Genomic DNA, 26,732 nt, shown 5'->3' with positions numbered 1-26,732 from the left:
CCACCTCATCTTTTAGCATATGAAACAGTGCACAGAATAATTGCCAAGTAAAGGCAATACCAGCCATGTGCAACACCTACCTAAGTGTTTTTTTTTTTGGGGGGGGGGGGGGGTTGCACAGCAGAATCTCATTTAGATCTGCCCTTCCGACATTCACCGGCTTCAGTCCTGGCTTACAGCCCAGGATGTTCCTATGGAACATTAGTTTAATTGAATCTGTATGTTTTCGAGTTGCTGTAATAGGCAAGAACGTTATCATCTTAACTATGGTTTTAATAATCTTGCCGATTAATCCCAGATGCTGAGCACTGTTCCAAGAATATAACAATTAATTTCTTAAGAGTAACTATAATATAGAAGGGCCATAGTCTACCGTCTGATAGCTTAAATGAAGCACAATCCTAACGTTTGCTAAGTAAACACCATTTAAACTCTCAGATAAACCAGTCTGCAGCACACCATGTTTCAATGTCCACCACATTCACATTCAGGCAAATGATGCCTGAAAAGATGCTTGGTTCTATGGGACCTTACATGGCAAAAAACCATGAAAGGGAGAAATTAAGCAAATTTGACCCCTTGTTCCTCTTCCAGTCACAGGGGTCCACTTTCAGAAGAGTGGGAACTTGAGCAGATTTCTGTACCACCCTTCAGCTGTCCCAAGTGCCTCTTTTGATTCCAGGCAGCATCTTTCCAGAGTTCAAAGGGAACTTGTGCGAAGAAAAAAAAATGGGGGATATCCATGTCTGCCAGCAGAAAGACACAGCCTTAGAATTTGGGAGCCCTCCTTCTTGCCGATTAGCTCAGCACACAAAAAAGTAGGGCCACGGGAACTGGCCACAAATGTTTAAGTACCCTGTCCTATAGAAACTTGAAGAAATTTGGCGTATGTTGCTTACCAAAAACAAAATTTAGCTATATCAGTGGAGTTCCAAACACCAAGAAAACCCTAACAGGCCAGTTGAAGAAGCCATCGGCCACCTCACTGGTAAAAGAACATTGAAAGGAATCCTCCGCTATATTGGAAGATATTTCCCATCCGATCTTTTTCACTCATTCCTATTTGACCTACACATGAAGATTTATTTTTAAAAACCGGTCTATAAATCGTTCATTACAGCAGTTTCAGTTTCAGGCATTTTTTTTTTTTGCAGAGTACGCCAAAGCAATGTGGTTAAATCTTATTTATGTGCTTTTTATAGGCAAGGCACGTGTAAAAGCAAGGTGATCGACATGCCTGCCTTCTGCTACAAAGGAAGTTCAACAGCTCCAGTAATGAAGTGCTACCAGGCATTTGGTGGGGCTGACTGACCCATAACATCTACAGGTGCCCCCCCCCCCAGACTGAGGGACAGAACCTACTGAGGGATTGTCAAGTTATTGTTGAAGTGCTGTTCTAATTGTTCCAGTTGATGTTGTTGTTATACTGTTATATTGATTTTGATAGTCTTCTATGTGAATGTTCCAAAATGTTTTATGTAAACCGCCCAGAGCCATAGGGAAGGGCGGTATAAAAATATAAATAAAATAAATACTTCAGTGATAGGAATAATGAGGGCAGGATGCTGTTTCTGTTGGCTGCAGAGGAGAGGACACGCAGTAATGGGTTTAAACTACAAGTACAGCGATATAGGCTTGATATCAGGAAAAAAAATTTCACAGTCAGAGTAGTTCAGCAGTGGAATAGGCTGCCTAAGGAGGTGGTGAGCTCCCCCTCACTGGCAGTCTTCAAGCAAAGGTTGGATACACACTATTCTTGGATGCTTTGGGCTGATCCTGCGTAGATCAGGGGGTTGGACTAGATGGCCTGAATGGCCCCTTCCAACTCTATGATTCTATGGACCAAAGACCAAGCTGAGGTCAACTTTAGCCACACTGGTCGACTGAAACCCCCATAGTCAAAGTGTCATTTTGCAAGTCTGCTAAGGACTTGCTAGGAGGCATCTATTGGCTACTCTGGCACCATCAGGGTTCTTATTCCTTGAAAAAGATCTAGGTTTGGTTGGGAGGGAGGAAGGCATTGCCACCAACACTAACTGAAAGATTCAGGACAGCTATTGTACCAAGCACTTTAATTTCTTTAGAAGTCGATGCTTTCGAGCAAAAATGAGGTTCCAGCATCCACCTACCTAAATACTAACATGGATTCAAGAGGTTTGGTATTTGGATTTGTATGACTGCCGCTCTCGGCGAACTGGCTCATAAAAAAACCCACCCACCCCTAAGAGTTTCTGTCTTCAAAAGCATAACATTTTGAACATAAGCTATCCCTGTCTTGAATCCACAATGCAAATAAGCAACTGGCAATATAGACTTCTGTGACTTACAAAGAATGAATCACGGGAACATTTTGCTACCAAGCCATATAAGGTTGGCTGGTTACATAATCTTTTATTTCCTACTCTTAACTGGGTCACAAGGTATCCTTAGGTTGCATTAGCTTCTGAGTTACCTTCTGTAATGGTGAACAATGCTCTGTATTCTGTTCTCTCTCCTCCCCCTTCAGTTCCTTTTTGGCCTGGCGTCTCATAATCATCCCCTCCCACCTTTTAAAAAATGAATAGCATTTGAATGCATAATGCAGAAACTAGAAGTCAGGGAGGCCCAGGGTCAACCCCCCCGCCCTGCCACAAAACTGAACTTGGCCCACTTCATCTCTCCTGATTCACACTACCTTGCAAAGTTGCTGCAAGATAAAACAGAGGTGGCTGCCTGGAGAAAAGGCAGCATGAAAATGTAATAAAGAAAATTAGGCATTCAAGATTAATGTAGGGAATTAAAACATGTTTCCTCCAAATGTTAATACTCGGTCCATACTGTGTATAGCTACACCTAGGCTTAAGGGCAAAGCATTGGGAAAGCAGACCTGGAAATTCAACAGTATTGCTTTTCACCCATCCACAGAAGCCTCCATCAGTCCACAGAGAGCACAGCAAAGTGAGCAGAAAGAATTAGTGCCTCCTGAACAAGAGGCATCTAAGAGTCCATCATCTGACCCAACCAAGATACTCTGCACAAGGTCAGGCACAACACACTGGAGCTGGCTGGAGGGTTCTGTCCTCACCCACTGGTGATGCTGCACTTACTCTGTCCAAGCACAAGATGGCACTGAATGCAGGAATCAGGGTTCTGCGACACCAAAGGATGTGGGGAAGGTGAAGCTCAAAAAGGCCCAAGTCCATAGACCCATTTCCAGTGCTTTTGTGGAACAGGAAGAAGAGTTGGTTTTTATATGCTGCTTTTCTGTACCCGAAGGAAGCTCAAAGTGGCTTACAATTGCCTTCTCTTTCCTCTCCCCACAACAGACACCCTGTCATGTGGGTGAGGCTGAGAGAGCCCTGATATCACTGCTCGGTCAGAACAGCTCTATCAGTGCTGTGGGGAGCCCAAGGTCACCCAGCTGGCTACATGTGGAGGAGGAGTGGGGAATAAAACCTGGCATGCCAGATTAGAAGTCCGCACTCCTAACCACACCAAACTGTCTCTCAGTTTGGTGGGTGGATGACACAAAGAAGAGGTGCAGATAGAGCTTTTAACATCCTCAGTTGTGTGTTTAAAAAAGACTCTGATATTGTTGTTAAATAAGTTTTATTTGCACAAGTCTGCGCAAACCTGTGGTGCGCAAGGGCTGGGTCGTATGCTCAGGTCCCAAACTGTTAATAACTCTGCGTTACCCAAAGATAGCAACATGTGTAAAAACAGCCAAGCCGGTTTGTTGTAGAAAAGAATTCACTTTGTAGTTTGAACTTCAACAAACAACCATGACAGGAGCTTCTACAGCACACAGAAAAGTCCTTAGAAGGTATTCCAGCATTCTGCAGTATTCTTCTTTCCTTCTACCAATTAGCTCAAAAGCAAAATAACTTAATCCAGTTTCATGCACATTTGCCCCAAACAGGAATGAAGACTATTCCAGGGGAAAGTCTTTTACACACTACATTTATTGTAATGAAACCTGCCTACATTTAACGTCGTGACACATTTCTCTTGAGAGCTGAATGATGCAGATAGAAATAAGAAAAAAAAGTATTCAGCAGGGAAAAAAAACCCCTCAGAAATAGCATGATACAGCCACCCCCTTAATTGGTAGCCCACAAAACATAAAAGCGGACAAATGAAAAGGAAGTCAACACACAAACACACACAGAGTGTTTGTAGCACTGGGAGGAAGATTCCTAAACAGACTTCATAGGTTACCGAGGCCTTTGATTACTCAAAAGTAGTTTCCAATCGGGTTCACTCTTCAAATACCTGAATGGGGGCTTATTAGCTATTGAACATTCTCATGTGCAACACTCGGGGGGAAAGGAGAAGGGACTGATTTTTTGTACAATTTGAGATAGTAAATTATCTGCAAACAAAAAGCAGGTCCCCCTCTAGACAGCCACGGAACATCCTGCCATTCACTACTACTGCAAGCTAGCAGGCATTTCTGTTTAAACAATTAATTTATACGGAAAAATTACTGTTTACTTTTGATATAAAAATAGGTATAAACCTGTAGCATATTCTCAACTCCATTCAGACCAATGACTTATTTTTCAATGGAGTTAGGGGCCCCCAGCTGTGGAAATCTTATGTGAGTTCCTTTGGCATCATAACTATGAACACACCTTAGCAATAAATAATGACGTAGTCTAGAAAAAGGGAAGAGGGAGAGAGATGATCCAATTGACATCAAAGCACTAAATACACAGTTCTCAACATCAACATTTGTACATATTTACAACTTGCAGAAATGCATTGTAAGATTACAGCAGCTAGCAATAATGCCAAATGCAGCTACATATAAAATTTCAGTGATTTTTAGAGAATGAATATACATAAGTAGTTGTATATAAAGTCTCGGATAAGTGAATATGTATATATATACACACACACACACTATTTATATATATTATATTATATATATATATAAAGATCAAAATACAATGGAAAAAGGTTGTGTCAACTCAACATCGGTCAGACATTGGGCACCACTTAATGTAGTATCAAAGACTGTGAATCAATAAAAACCTCTTGATTCCCTCGTGGACTGACAAGCATGAAGCTATACACTTTCCCGAAAGTCCTCAATCTGTTTACAAAATGTTCACGCTGACAGAAAAAGAGACAAACCTTGCTCTAAAACGAACTCTGTTTTAAATAAAGAAATTATTCATATATCTGTCCCATTCAGCCACTCTAGATCAACACTGGACAAAAAAAAGAAAAGATAGTACCACAAAGAAAGTTAAGTCTTTAGCATCCTTTTTTGTCTCTGGGTTGGGCACAGTGAGATAACCCACAGGTTGATTTTCAGAAACGTTAAAAAAAAAGAGTGATATAGACATGTTGGTCCAATATGAAGTTCATCTAAATAGTCGTGTTTCTGAACAGTCTTAAAGTTAGCACCAGTATAGGAAGCCACTGAACAGGCAATTTTGATTTGAACGCACACTTCACCTCACCACAAAGTTAACAGGTATTCATAGGGCAGACAACATATACTCAGACACCAGTGTATAAGGATCTTTAGATTTCTACATATTTAATCGTGGTCCTTTGCTCCCTTCCATCATTTTCATATTTCTCCTCCTCCCACACTGCTCACCCCTCCAAGACTACACGTTAGTTATAGGCAATTATTAAAATGTGTGTATGTGTGTGTGCACGCGAAGACAGTGGTACAGAAATCAATAAGCAAATGGGCAGCATAGAAAGAAAGAAACCCAAAGGTAAAAAGGGCACAGACTCTTTCCTTTGATGCTTTCTATTGGGAAAGGAAGCTGGGCGTCCTAACTCTTCAGCTGTTCACATTATTAGGGTGGCCATGTAAACCCCTGTCCTGTTCTGCATGTATTCGATACTTAAAGCCAAAAAGACCTCTGCTATTATTAACTCAAGATGCAGGCACATACTGCTATTTCATGTGGTGAAGTGAAAGGAAAGCTGAGAGAGAGAGAGAAAAAAAGGAGGAAGATTTAGTTTTTGTAGGGCAGTTGGGCCTTGGGAATTAAAGTGTTTGTGTGTGTGTGTGTGGGGGGGGGGTTCCCTAAGAATCTTTAGACAGGGAATAAAGAGGACTTCACAGAATAAACAGTGCTAGTTTTCACAGAAATGAAAAATGAGCAATCCAAGCCAGCAAAAACCAGAAATGCTATTAACTTCCCCCTGTCAGTCAAGCTTTCCTTCTCCCAAGTCCCACAACGGCTTTATTGTACAATCATTTAAAAAGCAATCTGCTAAGATGATCTAGTGAAGGGTGCAAACTGGGGAAAGCAAATTACCTAAAGAAACTGGGTTTCAGGAGAGCACTCGAAATTTAAAGGTTCCATAAAAACGACAGTATTAATAAACTGTGGAAAGATCAACCAGGGAGAGCTGCATATATAAAACTTGCTTTCCACTCTCCCCTCTTATGAAAAGGAAAGTTCCTCTTATGGAGGCTTAATTGTAAATAGGGAAGAGACAACACTACACAAGCTAAGGTTTAAAGGTCATTTCTCAAATGGGGGGGGGGGAGGAACGGGACATTAGCAGCTCACCTTGTTTAAAAAGCTATGCAACAAAACCCAGGTAAACTTGAATTAAGTTTTGCTTTGAAACTGCTTGCTTGTCTTTCCCCTTGAGCAGAAGTATTCCTTTTAGCTCAAGGAAAGGCAATTTAAATGACAAGGGTCAGCAACATCAGAGACTGTTTTCAGGAACAGACTCGGCATTTTCACAGGAGAGGCTGTTGGTGGTAATTCGTTTGTTGCTGTGGAAGTGAGTGAACTGGAACTGCTGGATAGCACGTTCCCGGAGGCAAACTAGAAGGAGTGTTCTGGTAGGCCAGCATATCCATTGGCAGACTCATTGGCTGGGTGTAAGGGACCGTTCTAGCTGGTGGAAGGCAAGAATTCTGATTCACGTAAGCAGGGCTGGACACAGAATCTAGGCCAGTGCTGAAACACAAATAAAAAACATTAGCCGACATGCATAGGGAGATCAACACGAAAGATTACATTTGGACTATTAAAAAATGAAATAAGTGATACTTTAGTGCTTTGAAGAGCCTAATATTTGCCTCTGATTCCATTTGTTGTCAGCAGAGTGGTACCCCTGAATCCAGTCTCCTCCCCTGGCTTCTGTGCCCCCCCTCACTGGGTTGGGCGAGTCCATTTCTTGTCAGCAGACGAGTACACCTGAATCCTGACTCTTTCCCTTGCTTCTGTGCCCCCCCTTCATCGGAGTGGATGATTCAATTATTTCTCAGCAGAGTGGTACCCCTGAATCCTATCTCCTCCCCCTTGCTTCTATGCCCCACCTCTACTGTGCTGGAGAATAGCACGAAGGAAGTAGAGGTTGGTGCAAACTATACCCTCTTTTCTTCACTGAACACATTAATTTTAATGGATGAATTAGAAAGAATAAGGTATTTTATTAATGTGCTTTTGCTGAAGAAATACCTTAGATAAGCTGTCTGAGCAGGTTGAGATGCTACTGAAGAATGCATAGTCGGGAGCAAGGACCTCAGCTGTCCAATCTGATCGCTCCCAGGATTGTAGCCTTGAGGAGCACCATGAACCAAGTAGTTCCCACTATGAGCATGGAGCGGATATGGCTGGAATAGAAGCACAAAACACAATAAATTACATTACTAAGCATTAGTATGAAGGGACAGGGGAAAGGTCTCATATATACACAGATCAAATAACACAGGTACATTTTGTAGAGGCAGAAGCATTGTGTGACTTGCGTCCAAAGTTTGTGAAGGATTTCCCTGGGAAGCCCTCAAAGAGTTATTGGAGCAAATGTGTTCCACCACATTAAAAAGGTAAAGGTATCCCCTGTGCAAGCACCGGGTCATGTCTGACCCTTGGAGTGACGCCCTCCAGCATTTTCCTCCACATTACGTGTCAAATTTTGGTCCATATTCATCCAACAGTGAGCCTACTGCCTCATTTACCTTACATTTGCTCCTCACATATTTGAAGAAGCTTCAGATACTATGAGGCATGTATGGATGGATGCATTTCTTTCCCATTCTCCTCCACCCCAAAATTTATATCCCATCTTTCTACCCAATCTGAACAATCGGGGGCTAATAATTAAATTAAAACCAAAAGGAGAATACAAATATTAAAAGCACAGTGTCAGCTAATCACATAGGGCACAGACGAGGTGTCACTGAGGAAATGCCAAACAACACACACAAAAAAATCTCATTTTACCCATTTAACTGAAGACAGTGATGGAAGGAAACAGATGGATACCCCAAAGAAACAAGTTCCATTGTTTTGGCACCATGGATAAGAAGGCAACCTACTCTTGGGCTGCAGGAAAAGCTGAAACAGGGCCACAGAAGAAGGGTGTAGGGATTATGTTCATATGGGAAAAGGGAGTCCTTCATGTTGAAGGTCTCACATGGACAAAAAACAGAAGGCTCGGAGGGAAGTAGTCAGGAAGGGGAATTAGGTGAGATCCTTCTCAATGTTTATTGTTATATTTTTAAGGGTTTTTAGGGGATTGGACTGTTTTTTATTGTTTTATTGTAAACCGCTGTAAGTCCAAATGGAGTGCGGCAGTATATAAATACAAAGATGGATGGATGGATGGATGTTAGCATATACATTTGGGTCAGATCACTGAGCCCAACCTGCATTTGGCCAAAACTGTTTGAAATCTGCAAAAGTCTGAATACTGCTAGGAGAATACTTTTAAAAATACTAATCCATTTTGCCCAAATTACACAGATTTATTATTCAACATGCACTTTGGAAATGCTGCTTACACTTTGGGTAATGAAGAAAAATCATGGCTCAACACATGCCAGCAGTCAAACCCTAACCCTAACCAGAAAACAGGTTTTTCATTAGAATTCTGTGGATTCTGTTAAATAATGCAGAATTTAAGCAGGATTTTGCAACCAAAACTAGAAGCAAAATCACACTGAAGCACAGCAGTCCGTATGTGCACATACTTTGCAACGCCATTGTTTTCTGCACTCAATTTCTGGCTCCCTTGCAAAAAAGACTGGGCATATTCGGCATTTTAGTTCTAACAAGATGCTATCTTCACAGCATGCCGATTTACAAAGGACATCATCATCTTTGCTATGGGTGGAGGGATGAATCGAGTGCAATCCAAAAAGAGACGAAAAATAAACGTAACCAAAATAGTTCCAACAACAATAAAAACAGCTAAACGCACAGGGCTAATGTACAAAATACCATATATTAATTACACGTTCAAATGTGCTAAAATATTCTTAAGGTTCTGCATACAAGAGCCTCTTGTGGCGCAGGGTGGTAAGGCAGCAGACATGCAGCCTGAAGCTCTGCCCATGAGGCTGGGAGTTCAATCCCAGCAGCCGGCTCGAGGTCGACTCAGCCTTCCATCCTTCCGAGGTCGGTAAAATGAGTACCCAGATTGCTGGGGGGTAAACGGTAATGACTGGGGAAGGCAAACCACCCTGTATTGTATCTGCCATGAAAACGCTAGAGGGCGTCACCCCAAGGGTCAGATATGACCCATTTCTTGCACAGGGGATACCTTTACCTATGCCTAATATAAAGACATAGTCCAAACATATAAATACAGGTTAAAAGGTAATTATATCCACATATAAGAACAAAACACATTTTACCTCAGTGGTAAAATTCAAACAGAGCACTCCATAAATTGAACAAAATTTACTTAAAACTCATCACACACATAATGGATCTTGCTCACACTGAGATGTTCACTGTGGAGGAAGTGATGATAAATATTATTAAGATGCAACATGGGCATGTCATCATGATGTACAATATTTCAATGGAGTGCTCAGATACAATATGAAAAGAATCAGCCATAAAACAGAAAGTATTATCTTGAAGTCAGAAGGATATTAGACTTCCAGATGTCTAATACTCATAATTTACTTTACACCCCCAGAATATCATCTTTCAACATTGCTGAGAGTTCATAGCAAGGCATAATGGCTAAATGCATCATCTTTGATGTGGCAGTTTCCATGGTAACTATTCTTTGTGCACTGATTATGTAAAAACTAACTAACACATGCTGTCACATTTTTTTGCTTAATTATTGGCTGCAAATCCCCCCCTTTACAGCTTAAACCATTCTTTCTCAATGTTTTTTATCATTGAGAAACTGCTGAAACATTCTTCAGGCCCCTCCCCTTCCCTCCCCCTCTAGGCCCATCAATGGGCAGGTGGACATGACCATATATGGTCACATCACCTGATACATGTTTAACAAATATAAAAAAATATATACAAAATTAATAAACTCCCATTCAGAAAACCTTTCCAGGGCAATCATGAAACCCTGTTTGAGAAAGCCTGGCTTAAATAAATGAATCAGAAAAGTTGGATTTAGAAGAATCTCAAAGTTATTTAATTCAGTGTGCAAAGCGCTTGCTGCTTAGAGGAATGATGGGAGATAAAAATCAACAGTAGTTAGACTTCATTTGGCAGTACGGGACTTGTCCTTCTAAGCATTTTTAAACAGATATTTAATCAGAGTCTTGGATATAAATGTCAGTAATCTAACCCAAAAATATATACAAGGATAAATCTGTCTTGACTGGCAAATGCTGATGTGTCACCAATTGTGATGCTGCAGTCAACTGCTTTAATCATTTTTCTACAATTCTTTTAACTGGGCAGCTTAATGTGTGCGAAGGCTGCCACCAGCCTATTTATCCATGTTTTGACATGTGTGGCGATAGCAGACTTACCATAAAAATTCTCTCGATAAAGAGGATTACACACAAAATGTTCTCCAGCCTCTACTACTGACATGATAGAGGTTAAGAGCTGCATTTCGTGGGAGAAAGTGTAATAGTAATCAATGCTGCTTTGTTCCAAGCATATGTTGACATTTCACGCAGCGAGATTTAGAGATCCGTATGGAAAGCTCAAGTTGTTTACAGCCCAGCTATGAAATCTGCTCTCACAGATACTCAAATATTCATTTTTAAGAGAACATTTGCTGAATATCGTCTTTTTTTTTCTTTTAAAGGAAAGACCACTGACCTGCACTGGAACACCAGCTGTTGTGGTTGGATAGTGTGTGGATGAATGCATCTTTGAGTACGTGGAATACATAGGAGCTTCATTCATTAGTTTGTTGTACAGCTCCAGGGCTTCTAGTACTTTAACATTGAGTTCTGACAACTCTGAATGCTTCCTAATTTAAAAAAGGAACATGTCAAGTGATTTTGGTCACCCAATATTTGTCCATGTACATAAATTCAGCACACCGGTATCTTTGTCCAGTTCTTAAATTCCCTACCCTATCTGGCATACACACAAACATGCACATACGCCATCCAGAGAAGGCAAGGCTATGTAGAAAGACTTGCTTGACAATTCTGCAATATCTCTGAATCTTGACTCCCAGTTTACCTAATTCTTATTAGTCCTACTGAAGGAACTGAAAACCACTTTTATGCTTATAGCCAATATTCAACCAAATCTGAAACACACACACTTGAAATACTGAACAAGGGCCCTTCTGCCAGCAGAGAGATTTTTTAGTAATTTGCTACTCTAGAATCCTCAGGACAAAGTTTAGGGGCCCAGGACACTACAGCAGGAACTTTGTGTTCCAATCTCCTGACAGCCTGAACTATCCTTGCATTTTTTCTGCGTATACAAATCTTAGCATAGCAAATCTCTTTCTTGATTTTATCTACTAATTAGGGAAGACTGGACAAGTTGGAAAAAGTATAGGAAAAATATGGGAGTTTTGATACTCAATGTCATAAATTGAAGAAGGCAGAATATATATTACATGTTAATTTTATTTGCAAAAAATCAGCACATTTACCTATCAATTTCTTCAAGTTTTTCATCAATCATGGGACTCATCTGTTGACAGATACCTGAAAATGCAAGTAATTAAAATGTTACTATTTACCCAAGCATATTTAGATCAAATGTGGAATTAGACCTGGTGACCATTCCACAAATAATTTCTCCACTGGAGTAGCTGAATCTTATCTTATGCATTAAAAATACTTTGATGTAACCTCTCCCATCACCAGTGGCTCAATTCTTAAGGAAAGCAGCTTGAAAAGATAACTGGAAGAGATGATACACAATATGTTGGAAGTAGCCACAAAGTTATTGGGCAGGTATTAAAAAATTTCATTAAAAAATTTCCCATCCTATTTTAATATTTTAATTTAAGGATATTGCACAAACAATACTGAATAATGGTTGGAGAAAGCAAAACAAAACTGAGTTTGTATTGTTGTTAGGGGTCAGCTGCAAAAGGGGCAGATTATACAATATATTTCTCCAGCCTGCAGAATAAAGAAGAGAAAATGGGAAGATGACTTAGGAAGAGCTATTATATGAAAATAATTCACCTGGCCTTGGGATGTAAGAAAAATGTAACTATGAAAGAACATTTGTATAGCCTCCAAAAATGGCAATTAACATCTCTGAAATTGAAAGATATTTACAACTTACATATTGTGAATTGTCAACATTGTCAACCCCCTAATGCTGATTTAAAGCATACATGTGCAATTGTTCAACAATGGTACTCTTTCAGAAACAAATTAAGAATTTAAAGATACTGCTGGCTGTGAATTGCTGGGGGATAAAATACCAGGGCACATATGGATGATATGAATTAGTTACAGTGTGAATGTTTTCCAATCTACTTGGAAAACAACAACCATGTTACCGATAATGGGTGGGTATAAATGATATGGACTTTGTCTTTTTCAAATGAAAAGGGGTGAAGAAAGTCAATTTGAATACAACTGGACAAAACTGTCTTATGTTTATAGGCAAAAGGAATGCAAACTGCCAGTATCCTGTCAGACCATATGTATTACTTCCTTTGATTTTAAAGTAATTTTTTAATGTTGAATTTAATTGAATATTGGAACCAGCATAAAAAAGCAACTGGTTAAGTGAATTCATTCATCACCATCAAGTGGTGTAAAGGTAACTTTATCCATACCAAAATAGTAAGAACTTCATGTGTGTTTATTATGTCACAGAAAAAAAAAAACGCTTTAATGAAAATTACAAATAACCTTTATACTACTTCTGACAATTTCTGAGATTAATACAATAAAATTAATACAATGAAAATATCAGGGACAAAACCAAAATTTATAGACACCATGGCAACCTGGGACTTTTCAAACCTTTCAAATATTTTTGTCTTTATTAGTAAAACTCCAGACTATTATAAATAGTATTTGTGGCTGCTCTTAAATTATAGAGGGAATTAAAAGTGAGGGCCAGTGCTCTTTATGCTGTGTTCTCCTTAATATTTCTTATGGTTTTTATTGTTTATCATAGAGCTGTTACACTATGGCTTAATTATCCTGTCCAAGGAGACAAACGGGCTTTTATCCCCCACTTTACCTTAAGGAGCCTCAAAGCAGCTTCCAATTGCATTCCCTTCCCCCCTCCACAACAGTCACCTTGTGAGAGTCCTCAGAGAGCCGGGACCAGACCAAAGCCACCCACCCAACAGGCTTCATGTGGAGGAGTGGGGAATCAAACTCGTTTTTCCAGATTGGTGTCTGCCACTCTTAACCACTGTCCCACCCTCTTGAATGCCATAAGGCACGAATGTCATAAGTGGCACAGTCAGTGAGCCTGTGTGGAGCACGCAAGATAAAGAAAGCCTACACGTATGGCTACAATAAAACATTAAACTGGCACTCCTACACTTTGCCCAGCTCAGAAGAGTAAAGGCAAAACTGCTCTGGAGAACAAAGGGGTTTGTATATGTACACACTAGAGCCTCTTGTGGTGCAGGGTAGTAAGGCAGCAGAAGTGCTGTCTGCCCATGAGGCTGGGAGTTCAATCCCAGCAGCTGGCTCAAGGTTGACTCAGCCTTCCATCCTTCCGAGGTCGGTAAAATGAGTACCCAGCTTGCCTCTGGGGGGTAAACGGTAATGACTGGGGAAGGCACTGGCAAACCACCCCGTATTGAGTCTGCCATGAAAATGCTGGAGGGTGTCACCCCAAGGGTCAGGCATGACCCGGTGCTTGCACAGGGGATACCTTTACCTTTTTATATGTACACACTAAACAATGGTACTGCTCTGTGTAGTCAATTTGTAAAACGCACACCAAGAAGACATCTTGGGTCTAACAAGATTCCATATCCACAGGATGCCAGTTTATAAAGCACATCATCACAGTTATGGTGAATGAATCATTTGGCCTTAATGACTTTCTACATGGACAGATTATCTCTCTAGATAAGCCACATGTATCATCATATGAGATCATCATCTCATATGGTGATGTGGTTTACCTACTCAGAAATCATATGCATTTTTTGGTATACGCAAATATCAGAAATTGGGTCCAGTTTTCTTAGTACTAGTATGCCATCGCAGCCATGTGGCAAAATAAATCTGTATGCTGAGACACTGTATATGAGTTGCATCTACTTTCAAAGGATTAAAATACCTCTGACTTTCAGTATTAAGGAAAAGTACCTAAAAAATGACTAATCTTGCACTGCTTCAGTCTGCAAGTTTCTTCACTATAATGAGAATCGTTCATTTTTCAGCAGGTTGGAATATGACAGTACATTAAGCAGAAGCCAACACTACCTTCTAAATCCAAAAGATCAGGAGAATCAGGCTTAGGGTCCATTGGATCTATACTCTGGAGTACCTGCAATGCCTTATCCATCATGCCCTGAAAGAGAAAATAAATGTTCACAAAAATGGTACTGACATGCAAGTTCACAGAAGTCAATTTTTCATCTTGCAACGAGTGGATAAAGTGTTTACAGAAAAGTGGAATTCAAAATCATCATACCTCATCTATACAAACTGGTTCTGGCTCAGCTTTTGTAATTTCTTCTGTAGTGTTTTCAGGAGAAGAGGGCTTATCCACTGCTGCTGCTAAGAGAATACGAGAACATGAGTCTCTTTTTGCACTAGCTTCTCCAAACGGCCTGAAAAATACTTTTTTGCAATTCAGCTTCAAATCAAAAAACATGCAGCCTGCTAAGGTTCCCTAAGCACGGACACCTGGGATCTAATCAAGGGGCTAACAACTGGCCTAACTCCACCTGCAGCTCTTTCACTCTGCCTACTCCACGGAAGAGCCCAAACTGTGCCATCAACTAGCGACTGGCACAAACCACCTGACAAACTGAAGTTCATCATACAGTTGGGCTGGTTTGTGGCTCATGAGGCGAAGTCTGCAAACTGAAAAACCGCAGCAAACCTCCACAAATTTGGATGCAGTTCACGGAGAACAGAATCCGGTCGTCATAAAAAAAAAAAAGCTGCTTTTTGCTCCCTTTGAGAAGGCATGGGAAGCAGAATGCAGGATTTAAACTTTAAAAGGCTCACATACTGATACAAACGGGGATTTCAGTTCGTGGTTCGGTTCATGGTTCAGTCACAGATCACATCGTAAACATGAGGTTCGTACCCATCTCTTCTATCGAGTCCTGGAGTCCGCAAAATGCACACCTGCACCTCCCTACTACTGTATCTCTGTGATGGATCTTAACTATATGCCAAGCTTGGTTGAAAAGCAGGCTATAAATAAATACAGCAGAATATGGAAAGCTAGTCTTAAAACCTCACTCTTCTGATCTAAAAACATCCTTTAAGAAACAAATACAGTGGGTGCTCTATGCTCAGATGGCATGTTGAAGAGTCTGACTAGCAATACTTGAATGCTTTGGTATGGCAATGTCATAGTTTATTGGCAAAATTCATATCCTAAGTTTCTGCCTTCACAAAGGGCCACCAAAGCAGCTTATAGTTTCAAGCACATGGTAAAACCAGATTTAAAAACCACTGATACCACGCTCCCCAAAGCACACATCATTAAACTAAAAAACAGTTCAAACACCTACAAAGACACAAACTGCAACTAAAACAGTGGTCAGGAAAGAGGAATGTCAGGGGTGGAAGATGGCAACAGAAAGGCACAGACAAATCTCCTTGGGGAGAAAGTTCCACTGCTGTGGTAGCACGACCAAGAAGGCACGTTCTCAAGTTGCCACCTGCCTATCTCAGAAGGCAAGGGCACCTAAAACAGCACTTTTGTAGTATTCTGATGGGTTCATAAGGGAGCAGGTAGTCATTCAGGTCCCAAACCTTGCATTGTGCCCAGAAACAAATTGGGAGCTAGTGTTGATAGGCCAAGACTGGAGGCCTATGACTCACTTCATCAATTTGAAGCACGGCACTGAAGAAACAGCATATCAGCCCACCTTTACCTGCACCTCTAGAGTAAAGGGAATCCTTGCAGGGCCCAACCTTGATATAAAGTAATGCACCGTTGACTGAATGAGGTTAGTGCCCACAAAACACAAGATTCCTTACAGAGTAACGGTGATTGAGCAGTTAGAGCACAATTAATTATGGATTAAGGATCCAGATCCTGTTTCCAGCATCCTTAGTGACTTGGAACACATAGTTCCACTACATAGTACTTTCCTCTGCAAAATTAATATTTTATAATTTAAATGTTTATGAACTGAGCTTAATTCATACTTACCTGACTCAAGCTCATCATTTAAGTTAGCAGTCACAAAATTAGAAGGGAACAATCCTACTCCTCTTTGATTTTCTCCTTTCCACCAGTTGGCATCACTAAGCAGAAAAGAAGATTTACAGCACTAAATTGCAATACTGTACTAGCCTCTTCCTTCAAAGCCTTATGATACTGGCCTGGGCTTTCCCTTATTTACAAGCAGCTACTAACTAGAGTGCACTTTTATCCATCCTCAATGCAGCTAATTCACCCATATGCCTAGCCAAGGGGGTTGCAACCAGAATATTTTCAGATAGTCCCAAGGGGTAAGTAGCTAATGGTTCAAAGGGGTTCAAAGGGCTGTTAGAACCAATGACAGGGACCACTGCAAAACAATCCATGGCGTCGGAGGGAACATGTTAATGAAGTTTTGTATGGTGTTCCTTCCTTCTGTGATAAAAGTTCTCTCTCCAGGGTTGTGGTTTCCAGTCCTAGAGCTTAAGGGTGGGACTTCAAAGCTTTGATTCATCAGGCCCACAGGAAATTCTTACAGTTCCATTTTTGAGACAGTTTCCCAATACACGGATTTACCCGTTGGATTGGCAACCACACTCAGGATATTTAGCAACTGTAGGGCCACAGCTGTTGAATTCTTATAGACCAAGAATTGCACAGTCTTCCTTTACTTGATTAGACAAGATTAGACTGTTAGTGCCCAGTTAACCAGAATTATTGGAAGGTAGAGATCCGAATAGTTGTGGGCCTATGTCTGATAGGAAATCTAGAGAAGTCTCACTTTCTCCCTTCCCAACTGTCCTCTGTTATATTGTTCCATGCTTCTGTAAATGAGGACAGCTGGTCCCTAAAATGTAAAAGAGCACTACTGCTGGCATATCAAACAATAGTCAGAAATTTGTAGGACTGACTGGCTGCTGCTTCTGCCTTTCCTGGCATGGGGCTCTTGACCTTGAATCCAACCCCTGGTTGAGGAATGGAGACTGGAACAGATGCGGTGGGGGATACTGAAAATGCTTCAGTGCCAGCTGTTGTTGGGCCCTATAGAGCAGTGGTCCCCAACCTGCGGGCCGTGGCCCAATGCCGGGCCGCAAAGGCCATGGCGCCGGGCCGCGCCGCCCTCTCCCCGCAGTAAAAAACTTCCCAGGCCGCAAGCTTGCGGCCCGGGAAGCTTCTTACTGCGGGAGGGCGGGGAGAGGGAATCAGGGCCGGGCCGCGCGGCCGTGCGGGTGCGGCCCGCGGGCATGGCCCACGGGTGCGCGGCCCGATGCCCTGCCGGTCCCCAGCCTCAGAAAAGTTGGGGACCACTGCTATAGAGTGATGTTCCAAAACTGTACGGTCTTTGAGAGAATTATTGCCTTTGGCTAGGCAAAGGCATGAACCAACTAAGGGACCTAGCAGTCTGTCTGTTCTTTTAAGTGTGAAAAGATACTCATCCATGGACTGGGTAAGATATGCAGTTTTCACAAAAGGCAAGTCCTCCACTCTGGCTCTCATTTCCACAAGGAGCGAAGTATTACAGAGCCAAGGTATTAAAAGCCAACACTATTGATAAGAGTCAGAGCATGAGCTGCGATGTCAGCGGAGTAGTTACCTGCACTTATTTCTTGCTTGGATTCTTGACTGCCTCAGAATGGATCATGAGTAAGATTTTTCAACTCCTCTGGTAGCTGCTCTAAATATCTGGAGAGGCTTTCCCATAGAAAAATTTGATATCCCCCCATGATCATTTGAAAATTGAGGGAACTGAAGGATGTCCCAAGTGGGGAGCCTTAGACATGGACAGAATTGATGGACCTGGGGCTGGATTGAACAATGAAGCTTACTATGAGTGGAGGGGCAGCTGATAATGCCTTTTACGGTACATGGTGCACCAAGACGATGTCTAGTGAAATCAATGAATAAGGGTTCTTAGGTTCAGAAGCTGGGTAGGCTATATGGCCAGTTTATGGCTGAACTCCCAAAATTCCGCAGGGCCTGCAAAAGGGAGCTCCTCCACCAGGCATTTGCCTGAGACCGACAACAGGTCCCCCCCCCCTCAGACATCCTCTCCATGGCCTGGACCAGTCTGTCCTCTTTAAGGGCCTTAGCTAAGTTCCGTTCCTGTTACATTGTTTACGATCACTGAAATTGTGTTATTTAGATTATTGTTGTTGTTGTTGTTGTATTTGTTTATATTATATATTAATTTGTTCCATGCATCCCCCCATGTTGTATGTAAACTGCCCTGAGCTATATAGAAGGGCGGTATAGAAACCATCAAATAAATAAATACATACATAAATAAATAAATACATAAATAATAATAATATATTCTAGTTTCAAACATTTTTTATTTGAAGGTTCCACTAAGTTAAATGGTGGAAGTCAGTCACAGTTAAGACCAGACCCAAGTGCTTCAGATGGTTCCTTGTTTGCAGTAGTGTAAGTAAAAGCCACTCTCATGTCTGGGAAGGTGAGTGCTGGCAAGCTTCTACTTAAGGATGGAACACTGATTTGAAGATCACTTGTCACAAAAGCATTTATTGGGGGTTAAATGAACAAATGAGAAACACTATGCATTCCAGTCAAGAATGAAGAAGATGACAAGAGTTGGGTTTCTCTACTCCTTCGGGTAGAGAAAAGCAGCATATAAGAACCAACTCTTCTTCTTCTTCTTCTTCTTTTATACCACAAAGAGTCTCAAAGCGGCTTACAGTCACCTTGCCTTCCTCTCCCCCACAACAGACACTCTGTGAAGTAGGTGGGGCTGAAAGAGGTCTGAGAGGAACTGTGACTGGCCCAAGGTCACCCAGCTGGCTGAATGTAAAGGAGCGGGGAATCAAACCCAGCTTGCCAAATTAGAGATCACCGCTCTTAACCACTGCACCAAGATGGCTCTCATGCAAGCTATCCTGTATTTTAAGATGAGATCCACAGAAAGGTCTTTAAGAATGTGATCCAAACATAATTTACAAAAGTCTAAACATGCTTAAGAAATCACTGGCAGAAGAGGAGTGCACAGCATAATACACATTCAGTACTAAGATAGGTATTCAAGCAGTGAGTGCAGACAGCAAGAAAAACTTGAAGTCAACAGCTACTTCCCCTTCGCCCCAAATAAATTTTGATAGAAACAGAATATACCTGTCATCCAAAACAACAATAATGTCGCCACTCTTAAAGGTGAGTTCGTTGTCCTCGACTGCTTCAAAGTCATACAAAGCTCGCACCTTCCTCGAGATTTTCTGACTGGTCTGCTGAACTTCTACAGATGGGCATAAAGATTTTGTTTCCATTTGCTGCTGTTTTTGTTCTTGCAAAGATAATTCAATTGCTATGATTAGAAAAGAAACACACACAAACCTCTTTTGAACTGATCCAAACAAAAATGAAATGTGCTGATCACACCTTCTACCGTTATGTTTCTTCAAGTTTTTCAGCTCGGGGTGGCCTAAGAATCTTATTCTAGCTTCAGGGGCCACATGTGCTCAAAATCCTTGGCTGCTCTCACACGTGAAGACCAAGGTACTACTAATCTAGCACTGGCATTAGAAAAGTAATAAGAACATGATCTTTGCTTCCCTTCTACAGCAGTGCACAGGAACAAGTCACAGTTCCAGGTTCTTTCTGTCCCAATCCCATATAGACAAGTGGCCATGATGCACTCCTCCCCACAAATATGATGTAAGGGGCTTTTCCGCATGTTTGATTTGTTCCTGATTTTCTTGGGAGTTTGACCCACAAGCACTGGAATGGGTCTGGGCATGGTTCTTCTGCCCTCCTTGTACATTTTCACAGTTACAGAATCACCCTATTTTCTTACGCGTGCACCTTCAAGAACGACAATTTCCAATGGAGGGTGCTCTCATCATTTGTGACATCACACACACACAGCACTAAAATATCAATAGATTGCTGGAGATTTATAACAATAGGCTTAGAAGGTTCTCTGAATTCTCAGCCTTCCTTTAAAAAAAACCCTAAAAACCTTGTCTCTAACCCCCTTCTCTGCAGATATATAAAGGCAGATTTCTACAAGGGAAAAGGGCTAGACAGGGGACTTGTCCTACAAGCTGGGAAAACTGGCCTGGTGTGCTGCTGTCTTGACACACATACCAAAGGAGGGCATGATATAAGATTTTGCAGAGGACTACTTTAGCTTAATATTTGAGGATTATAATTCATAGATAGATGAAAATGTATACACTCTGCATACAACCAACTCTGGCTGACATACATTACGTTCAAGATCACAATGTGTGAGTGCTGTTAACTTGCTGGGTTAGCTGCTTCCCTCGGCCCAGAGAACCATCATTCAGCACAGAAAGCTTTCACAAGTTGCTGACAAAGGCAACAGGCAACTGAGGCCTCAAATATGAAATTGCTGACAAGTCTTGACTCACTTCACAAATGCAATGCAAAATGCTAAAACATTTAGAAATGGCAATGAGAGGTGACAAATATGCCATGCCTTCAATGAAGCGGAAAGTAGGTGTAAAAATATGCACATTCAAAGGTCCACATCCCTTACTAATAGTGTCCCACTTTCCCTACAACCCCCCCTTCCCTACCCCAACTTAGAAAAACAAACATAATGCTCCCATCCTTGGATTCCCAACCTCGGTCCTTTCCACTATCTGAGTTCAATATTCTGTAAGAGGAAAACACTATATACTTCAAGCTGCAAATTGCAATTTCAAGATGAGCAATGTAACATTTGACGTGTTTCTAAGTCTCTTAGTTACTAATGCTTTACCTTTAGCTATATCTTCATCCTCTTTGTTTTTGTTCGATGAGACACCGTTCTTGGCAGCAGTTGAGATACCCTGTAAAATGCAATGAAAATACCAATGTGTTTCTCGTGTGGAATAAAATGCTATATTTGCTTCTACACAAAAACAGCAGTATTTATTTAGTTTTCAATTTGAATGCTGCCACTCTTGAGTAAAGCCGTCTCGTGGTGGTTCACAGAATAAAACAATACAATTACAATATAAACCCCCCATATAATCCCATTACAAACAAATGAACATCACTAATTTGGATGACACCTAATTGGGAAGAGTAGCAAACACCCAGAAGAGAGAGAGTTCAACAAGAGATGAGATTGAGGCTCCGGTGCGCTTTGGCCGCTTCAGCAAGCACTGACGCCCAAGGCGGCCAGTGCCGCACCACGCCACTGAGGGGAGGCCCAGTGGCTGTGCGCAAGCTGGTGCCTGCATGTGGGCACAGGTTGGCATGCTGGTGCCAGCACTCCCCCTCCATGCCGCTGGCCCACCTCGGGCATTGGTGCTTGCCTAATATGAACATGCGTGAAAAATGGGCAAAATGAGAACAAGATGCAATTCAATAAGGAGATGTACCGAGTTCTACATCTGGGTCACAAAAATGAGAAGCATGCATACTGGATGGGAGATAAGTTTCTGGATAGTGTGTGTGAACATGATCTTGGGGTACTTGTGCACTGTAAGCTAAATATGGGCAGACAGTGTGATGCAGCAGTAAAGAAGGCAAATGCAGTCTTGGGCTATATCAACAGAGGCATCACAACCAAATCACAAGATGTCATAGTCCCACCATATACTGCATTGGTCAGACCCCACCTGGAGTCCTGTGTGCAGTTCTGGAGGCCTTACTTCAAAAAGGATGTGGACCAAATTGAGACGGTTCAGAAAAGAGCGATGAGATTGATCCAGGGCCTGGGGTCCAAGTGCCTATGAGGAATGGCTGAGGGACTTGGGAACATGATTGCTGTCTATAAGTATTTGAAAGACAGGGAAGGTTCATGTTGGCAGCAGAGAGTAGGATTTGCAGTAATAAGTTTAAACTACGTGTAGAATGATATCAACTAGATATCAGAAAAAAAAATTCACAGCTAGAGTCGTTTAGCAGCAGAACTGCCTGAGGTGGTGAGCTCCCCCTCGCTGGCAGTCTTCAAGCAGTGGCTGGACAGATACTTTTCCTGGATGCTTTAGGCTGATCCTGCATTGAGCAGGGTGTTGGGCTAGATGGCCTGTATGCCCCCTTCCAACTCTGGGTGTATGATTCTAATTTAGCTGCCTCAGTTAAGCCTTTTGGCCCTCAAAACCTTAATAAGGAAGAGAACTTTCAAGAGAAAGTTGTTAAAGATAAAATGTTATGACTCACATTCTTTAGACAGCAATTCCTACTCCGCCCCCAGTAGCAATTCTTATTCAATACCATCACAAGGTGATGTCACTCATACCGATTCCTATGCAAATGCCAACTCAGGCCTCCGGGAGACAGATCAGAGGAACTACTTGAGAGAACTGAGGAATTATCTAAGTGACATTGCCAGTTTCAGCCACTCAGTCCCATTTGTGTTTCATAGAATCATAGAGCTGGAAGGGGCCATACAGGCCATCTAGTCCAACCCCCTGCTCAACGCAGGATCAGCCCTAAGCATCCTAAAGCATCCAAGAAAAGTGTGTATCCAACCTTTGCTTGAAGACTGCCAGTGAGGGGGAGCTCACCACCTCTTTAGGCAGCCTATTCCACTGCTGAACTACTCTTAACTATGAAATTTTTTTTCCTGATATCTAGCCTATATCGTTGTACTTGAATTTTAAACCCATTACTGCGTGTCCTCTCCTATGCAGCCAACAGGAACAGCATTCTGCCCTCCTCCAAGTGACAACCTTTCAAATACTTAAAGAGTATTTCCAAGTGGCAGAAAAAACTGTCTGGTCTCCCTTTCCACTGAAGGTCATTGGTCCCATTCCTGGGGGACAGAGGACCTCGAGGAATGACATGAGGGGAATATACAGCATGGGGCGGTGCACTGGCTGAAATTGCCGATTTAGTTTGGAAACTGGGCTCCAGTAATAGTCACAATGCTTCATGCTAGTGCATTTCTTGATAATAAATTCTAACATTCTTGAAGTTTTCCTGAAGGCAACCAGGTACAATCCAGCACCATTAAAACCTTACAAAAACAAGAGAAAAGTCAGCTTATATTACTAAGCCTTTACATAGCGCACTTGAAGGCAACAGATGAACAGAGGTGATTTGCCACTGCCTGCCTCAACATAGAACCATGGACTGCCGTCTAAGTACTGCCTAAGGGTGACTCTGTTTAGCTTCCAAGACCTAAGGAGATGAGGCTAGCCTGGGATGTCCCATGCAGGTCAGGTAGACTAGTAGTACAAAGAAAGCTGTACTTCAAGATTAACTGAGATGCTGGTCAGATCGTTTATTTTTATTTCCTCCATTCCAAATGCTAAGATCTGATAGGTGCCTGTGAATATACTGCTTCCAAGTTATTTGCTTTCATGAAATGCAATTTTGCATTCTTCCTATCTCCCAGGGCACCCATGCATGGCCTTACTAGAACCAATGTTTCAAATGCGGTGCTCCCATTAGTCCAAGACATTAAAAAAAAAAACCTCAAGTTCAGTCCTTTCTCTCTCTCTCTCACACACACACCCAAACACACAACATTTTTAGCAGTCTTGTTGGGTAGGTTCACAGTGGAGAGCCGCAGTGGAGTCACAGCTTTTCATCTGTTGTGAGGAGAGGGAAGGTAGGTGACCGTGATCCGCTTTGTGGTTCCTTCAGGTAGCAAACAACAGGATACAGAAAAACAGCCCTTCTTCTGTTTTGTCACTTAATTCCTACCCTGCCTTTCTCCCCAAGAGGGACCCAGAATTGCTCCTCCTCTGCTCCACTTTGTCCTCACAAGAACCCTGTGAGATAGGTTAGGCTGACTGTGTAACTGGCGCAAGATTACCTAGAAAGTTTCCATGGCAGAGTGGGGATTCAAACCTGGGCATCCCAGCGACCACACTCACACCGACTATACCACATGGCAGACTGTGGGAAAGATGAAGTAACATATTGGGGGTGGGTGGGGGAGAAATATAGAAGAAAAGGAGATGCCTTTGCAAATGAAACAAAACTGTCATTCCAGATCTTGGGGACTCAAGAGAACAGTACTAAGCAAGTCTACTCAGACAGAAGACCCCTTTTATTCATGGAGCTCAGCTCCCAGGAATAAGGATTTCAGCCCCATTCTACTTGTGTTTCTTGAGCCATTCTGTTTGAATCATACCTTAGCAGTACTTCAGTGAAGCTCATTTAAATGAACTGCAATCTGTGGCCAGAAACACCCACATCTCAAGGGCCTGCCCTCCTTGTAAAAGATTAAATTGCCCAAGTGCCATGCATTATTACTTCGTTCTGGTTTGTCAATCACCCCATCACTGCCCACGACTTACGCAGGACAGCTATTGTTCATGCCAACAAACTAATCCTCAAATCACCTTGTTAAAAGAACGTCAATCAAGTACGGTGAGTTCACCTAGTGAAGTCATTTGTGGAAATGACTGCAACATCCCTAACATGAAGGTATTTTAAAGAGGAAAGAAATCTCAGACACTCAGCATCTATTTCAATGTGAAAAAAGTAGTGAGTTAACCTAGGGTATGGTGCCATTAGAATACCTGTAATTATCATTCATAATTCCAGGTGACTTTCGCAGTTAGTAAAAAAAAAAGGATCCCACAATGCACAAGCGGAAACATAAAGGGGACATAAAGAATTTCTGTAACATCCAGTAGTCTTCTGTACCCAGAATACGATTCTACAATATCTTGCTCAGGGGAAATGCAAACATGGATATAATCCATGTGGCTATCACAGCCTTTTTTAGACTGAATTCATAGCTGACATGGCAATCTCAGAGGTTTCAAGTTAAGAAACATTCAGAGGTGGTTTTTCATTGCCTGCCTCCGTGCCACGACTATGAACTTCCTGGGTTGTTCCCCATCCAAATACCAATCAGGACCAACCCTGCTTAGCTTCCAGGATCCAACAAGCCAGAAGTAGCCTGGGTTATGCAGGTCTGGGTTTTATTGCCTTATTACTTGTGAAAGAGCTCTAGTGCAAGGGGAAATTTTGTGTTGAATCAAATCCATCAGCAAGGGGGGGGGGGGGAGGACATATGCCAAATCTTGTACAGATTCATTTCACAGTCTAATGATTTTTTCCCTATCATTAAACACACTACAGTTCAGTTCTAACCCACTTAGTAAAACTCAGTAAGAAATATGGCAAGCTACCTCTACACGGCTTTTAAAAAATGATTGTTTAATTGTCCTTCTAATGTTAACTACTACGTTATTTTATTATCTCGTTAGCTGCCTAGAGCTGGCTTGCTGGGAGAGGCAGTCATATAAATCCAAATATAATAAATAAAATAAAAAGACCATACCAAAATCTGTCACAAATACAGAGACAAGGATCATACAAGTAGAGCAATTCTTAAGGAAACAATTTTAGTGTGATAAGGATGGATTGAACTTTCAAGAAAATGACTTCGGCTAAATTTACATGGATTAGCAGCCGTGAAGTAAGCATTTTAAGAGCAACTGTGCAACAGCTACTCTACATGTTACGGAGAATAATTTACGGAGAAGTACTACCAACTTATGTGACAAACTGGGGAGCATCCTCAAAAGGTGCCAGGAACCAATTTGAGTTCTTCATACTTCCATTTATTTATTTATTTTATTATATTTATATACTGCCTCTCCCGTGTTGCTCAGGGTGGTTTACAAGGAACTCTCGTGAAACAGTACGTTGTAAACAGACGTATTGGTTTGAACATATATAACAGTTTGATAATAGGAACGTGTCAAATAGAATTTACAAAATCAACATTTAGCAGTAGAACAGTTCTCCCATTTTTCTGCACTGTGGTTTTTGTTCTTTTCTGTGAGTGCAGAGTGAGAACGGGAGGGTTCTCTGGGCTCTAGTTGGTAGATTTCTGTACTTGCCTTGACCGAAGGCCTGGAGGAAGAGCTCCAGTTTGCAGGCCATGCGGAATTGTTTTAGCTTCGGCAGGGCCCTAATGTCATCTGGGAGCTCGTTCCACCTGGTGAGGGCCAGGACTGAGGAAGCCCTGGCTCTGGTTAAGGTGAGTCAAGCTTCCCTGGGGCTAGGGATCACCAAGTTTGTTGATGTTTCTGTACCATAATCCTCGGGGGGGGGGGGGTAGGTGAAAAGGCGGTTTATTGGGTACTCAGGGCTCAGAACACGTATGGCCTTGAAGATGGTTACCAGAACCTTAAGCCTGATTCGATAGTTGATTGGTAGCCAGTGCAGCTGTTAGAGCGTGAGCTGGATGTGGGCCCTCCAAGGTGTTCCTGTAAGAACCCTGGCTGCTACATTCTGTACCAGCTGAAGTTTCTGGATCAGGATTAAGTGTAGGCCTGCATAGAGCGAGTTACAGAAATCAAGCCTTGAGATGAC

At 41.9% G+C, this 26,732-nt stretch overlaps 1 protein-coding gene across 4 annotated transcripts in view; it reads right to left on the bottom strand.

Moving 5' to 3' along the window:
- Window positions 1-3,571: 3,571 nt before the first annotated feature.
- The window catches only part of STAM2 (signal transducing adaptor molecule 2), a 35,332-nt gene continuing 12,171 nt past the window's right edge, over window positions 3,572-26,732 (bottom strand). The window contains exons 6-14 of one of the 4 annotated variants that reach the window (XM_077320031.1): window positions 21,217-21,286; window positions 19,605-19,794; window positions 16,488-16,582; window positions 14,784-14,866; window positions 14,573-14,660; window positions 11,803-11,857; window positions 11,007-11,160; window positions 7,431-7,585; window positions 3,572-6,926 (exon numbers count right to left, since the gene is read on the bottom strand). In XM_077320031.1, coding sequence (XP_077176146.1) covers window positions 6,704-6,926; window positions 7,431-7,585; window positions 11,007-11,160; window positions 11,803-11,857; window positions 14,573-14,660; window positions 14,784-14,866; window positions 16,488-16,582; window positions 19,605-19,794; window positions 21,217-21,286 — 1,113 coding nt within the window. In that variant the 3' untranslated portion in view covers window positions 3,572-6,703. Of the gene's footprint in view, window positions 6,927-7,430; window positions 7,586-11,006; window positions 11,161-11,802; window positions 11,858-14,572; window positions 14,661-14,783; window positions 14,870-16,487; window positions 16,583-19,604; window positions 19,795-21,216; window positions 21,287-26,732 lie in introns of all 4 variants that reach the window. The other 3 variants (XM_077320032.1, XM_077320030.1, XM_077320033.1) reach the window with 3 other exon arrangements.

Source organism: Paroedura picta, chromosome 2, assembly GCF_049243985.1.
Source record: "Paroedura picta isolate Pp20150507F chromosome 2, Ppicta_v3.0, whole genome shotgun sequence".
NCBI classification, from domain to species: domain Eukaryota; kingdom Metazoa; phylum Chordata; class Lepidosauria; order Squamata; family Gekkonidae; genus Paroedura; species Paroedura picta.
The sequence above is the reverse complement of the archived record's forward strand: the minus strand, read 5'-3'. Positions and strand labels throughout refer to the sequence as shown.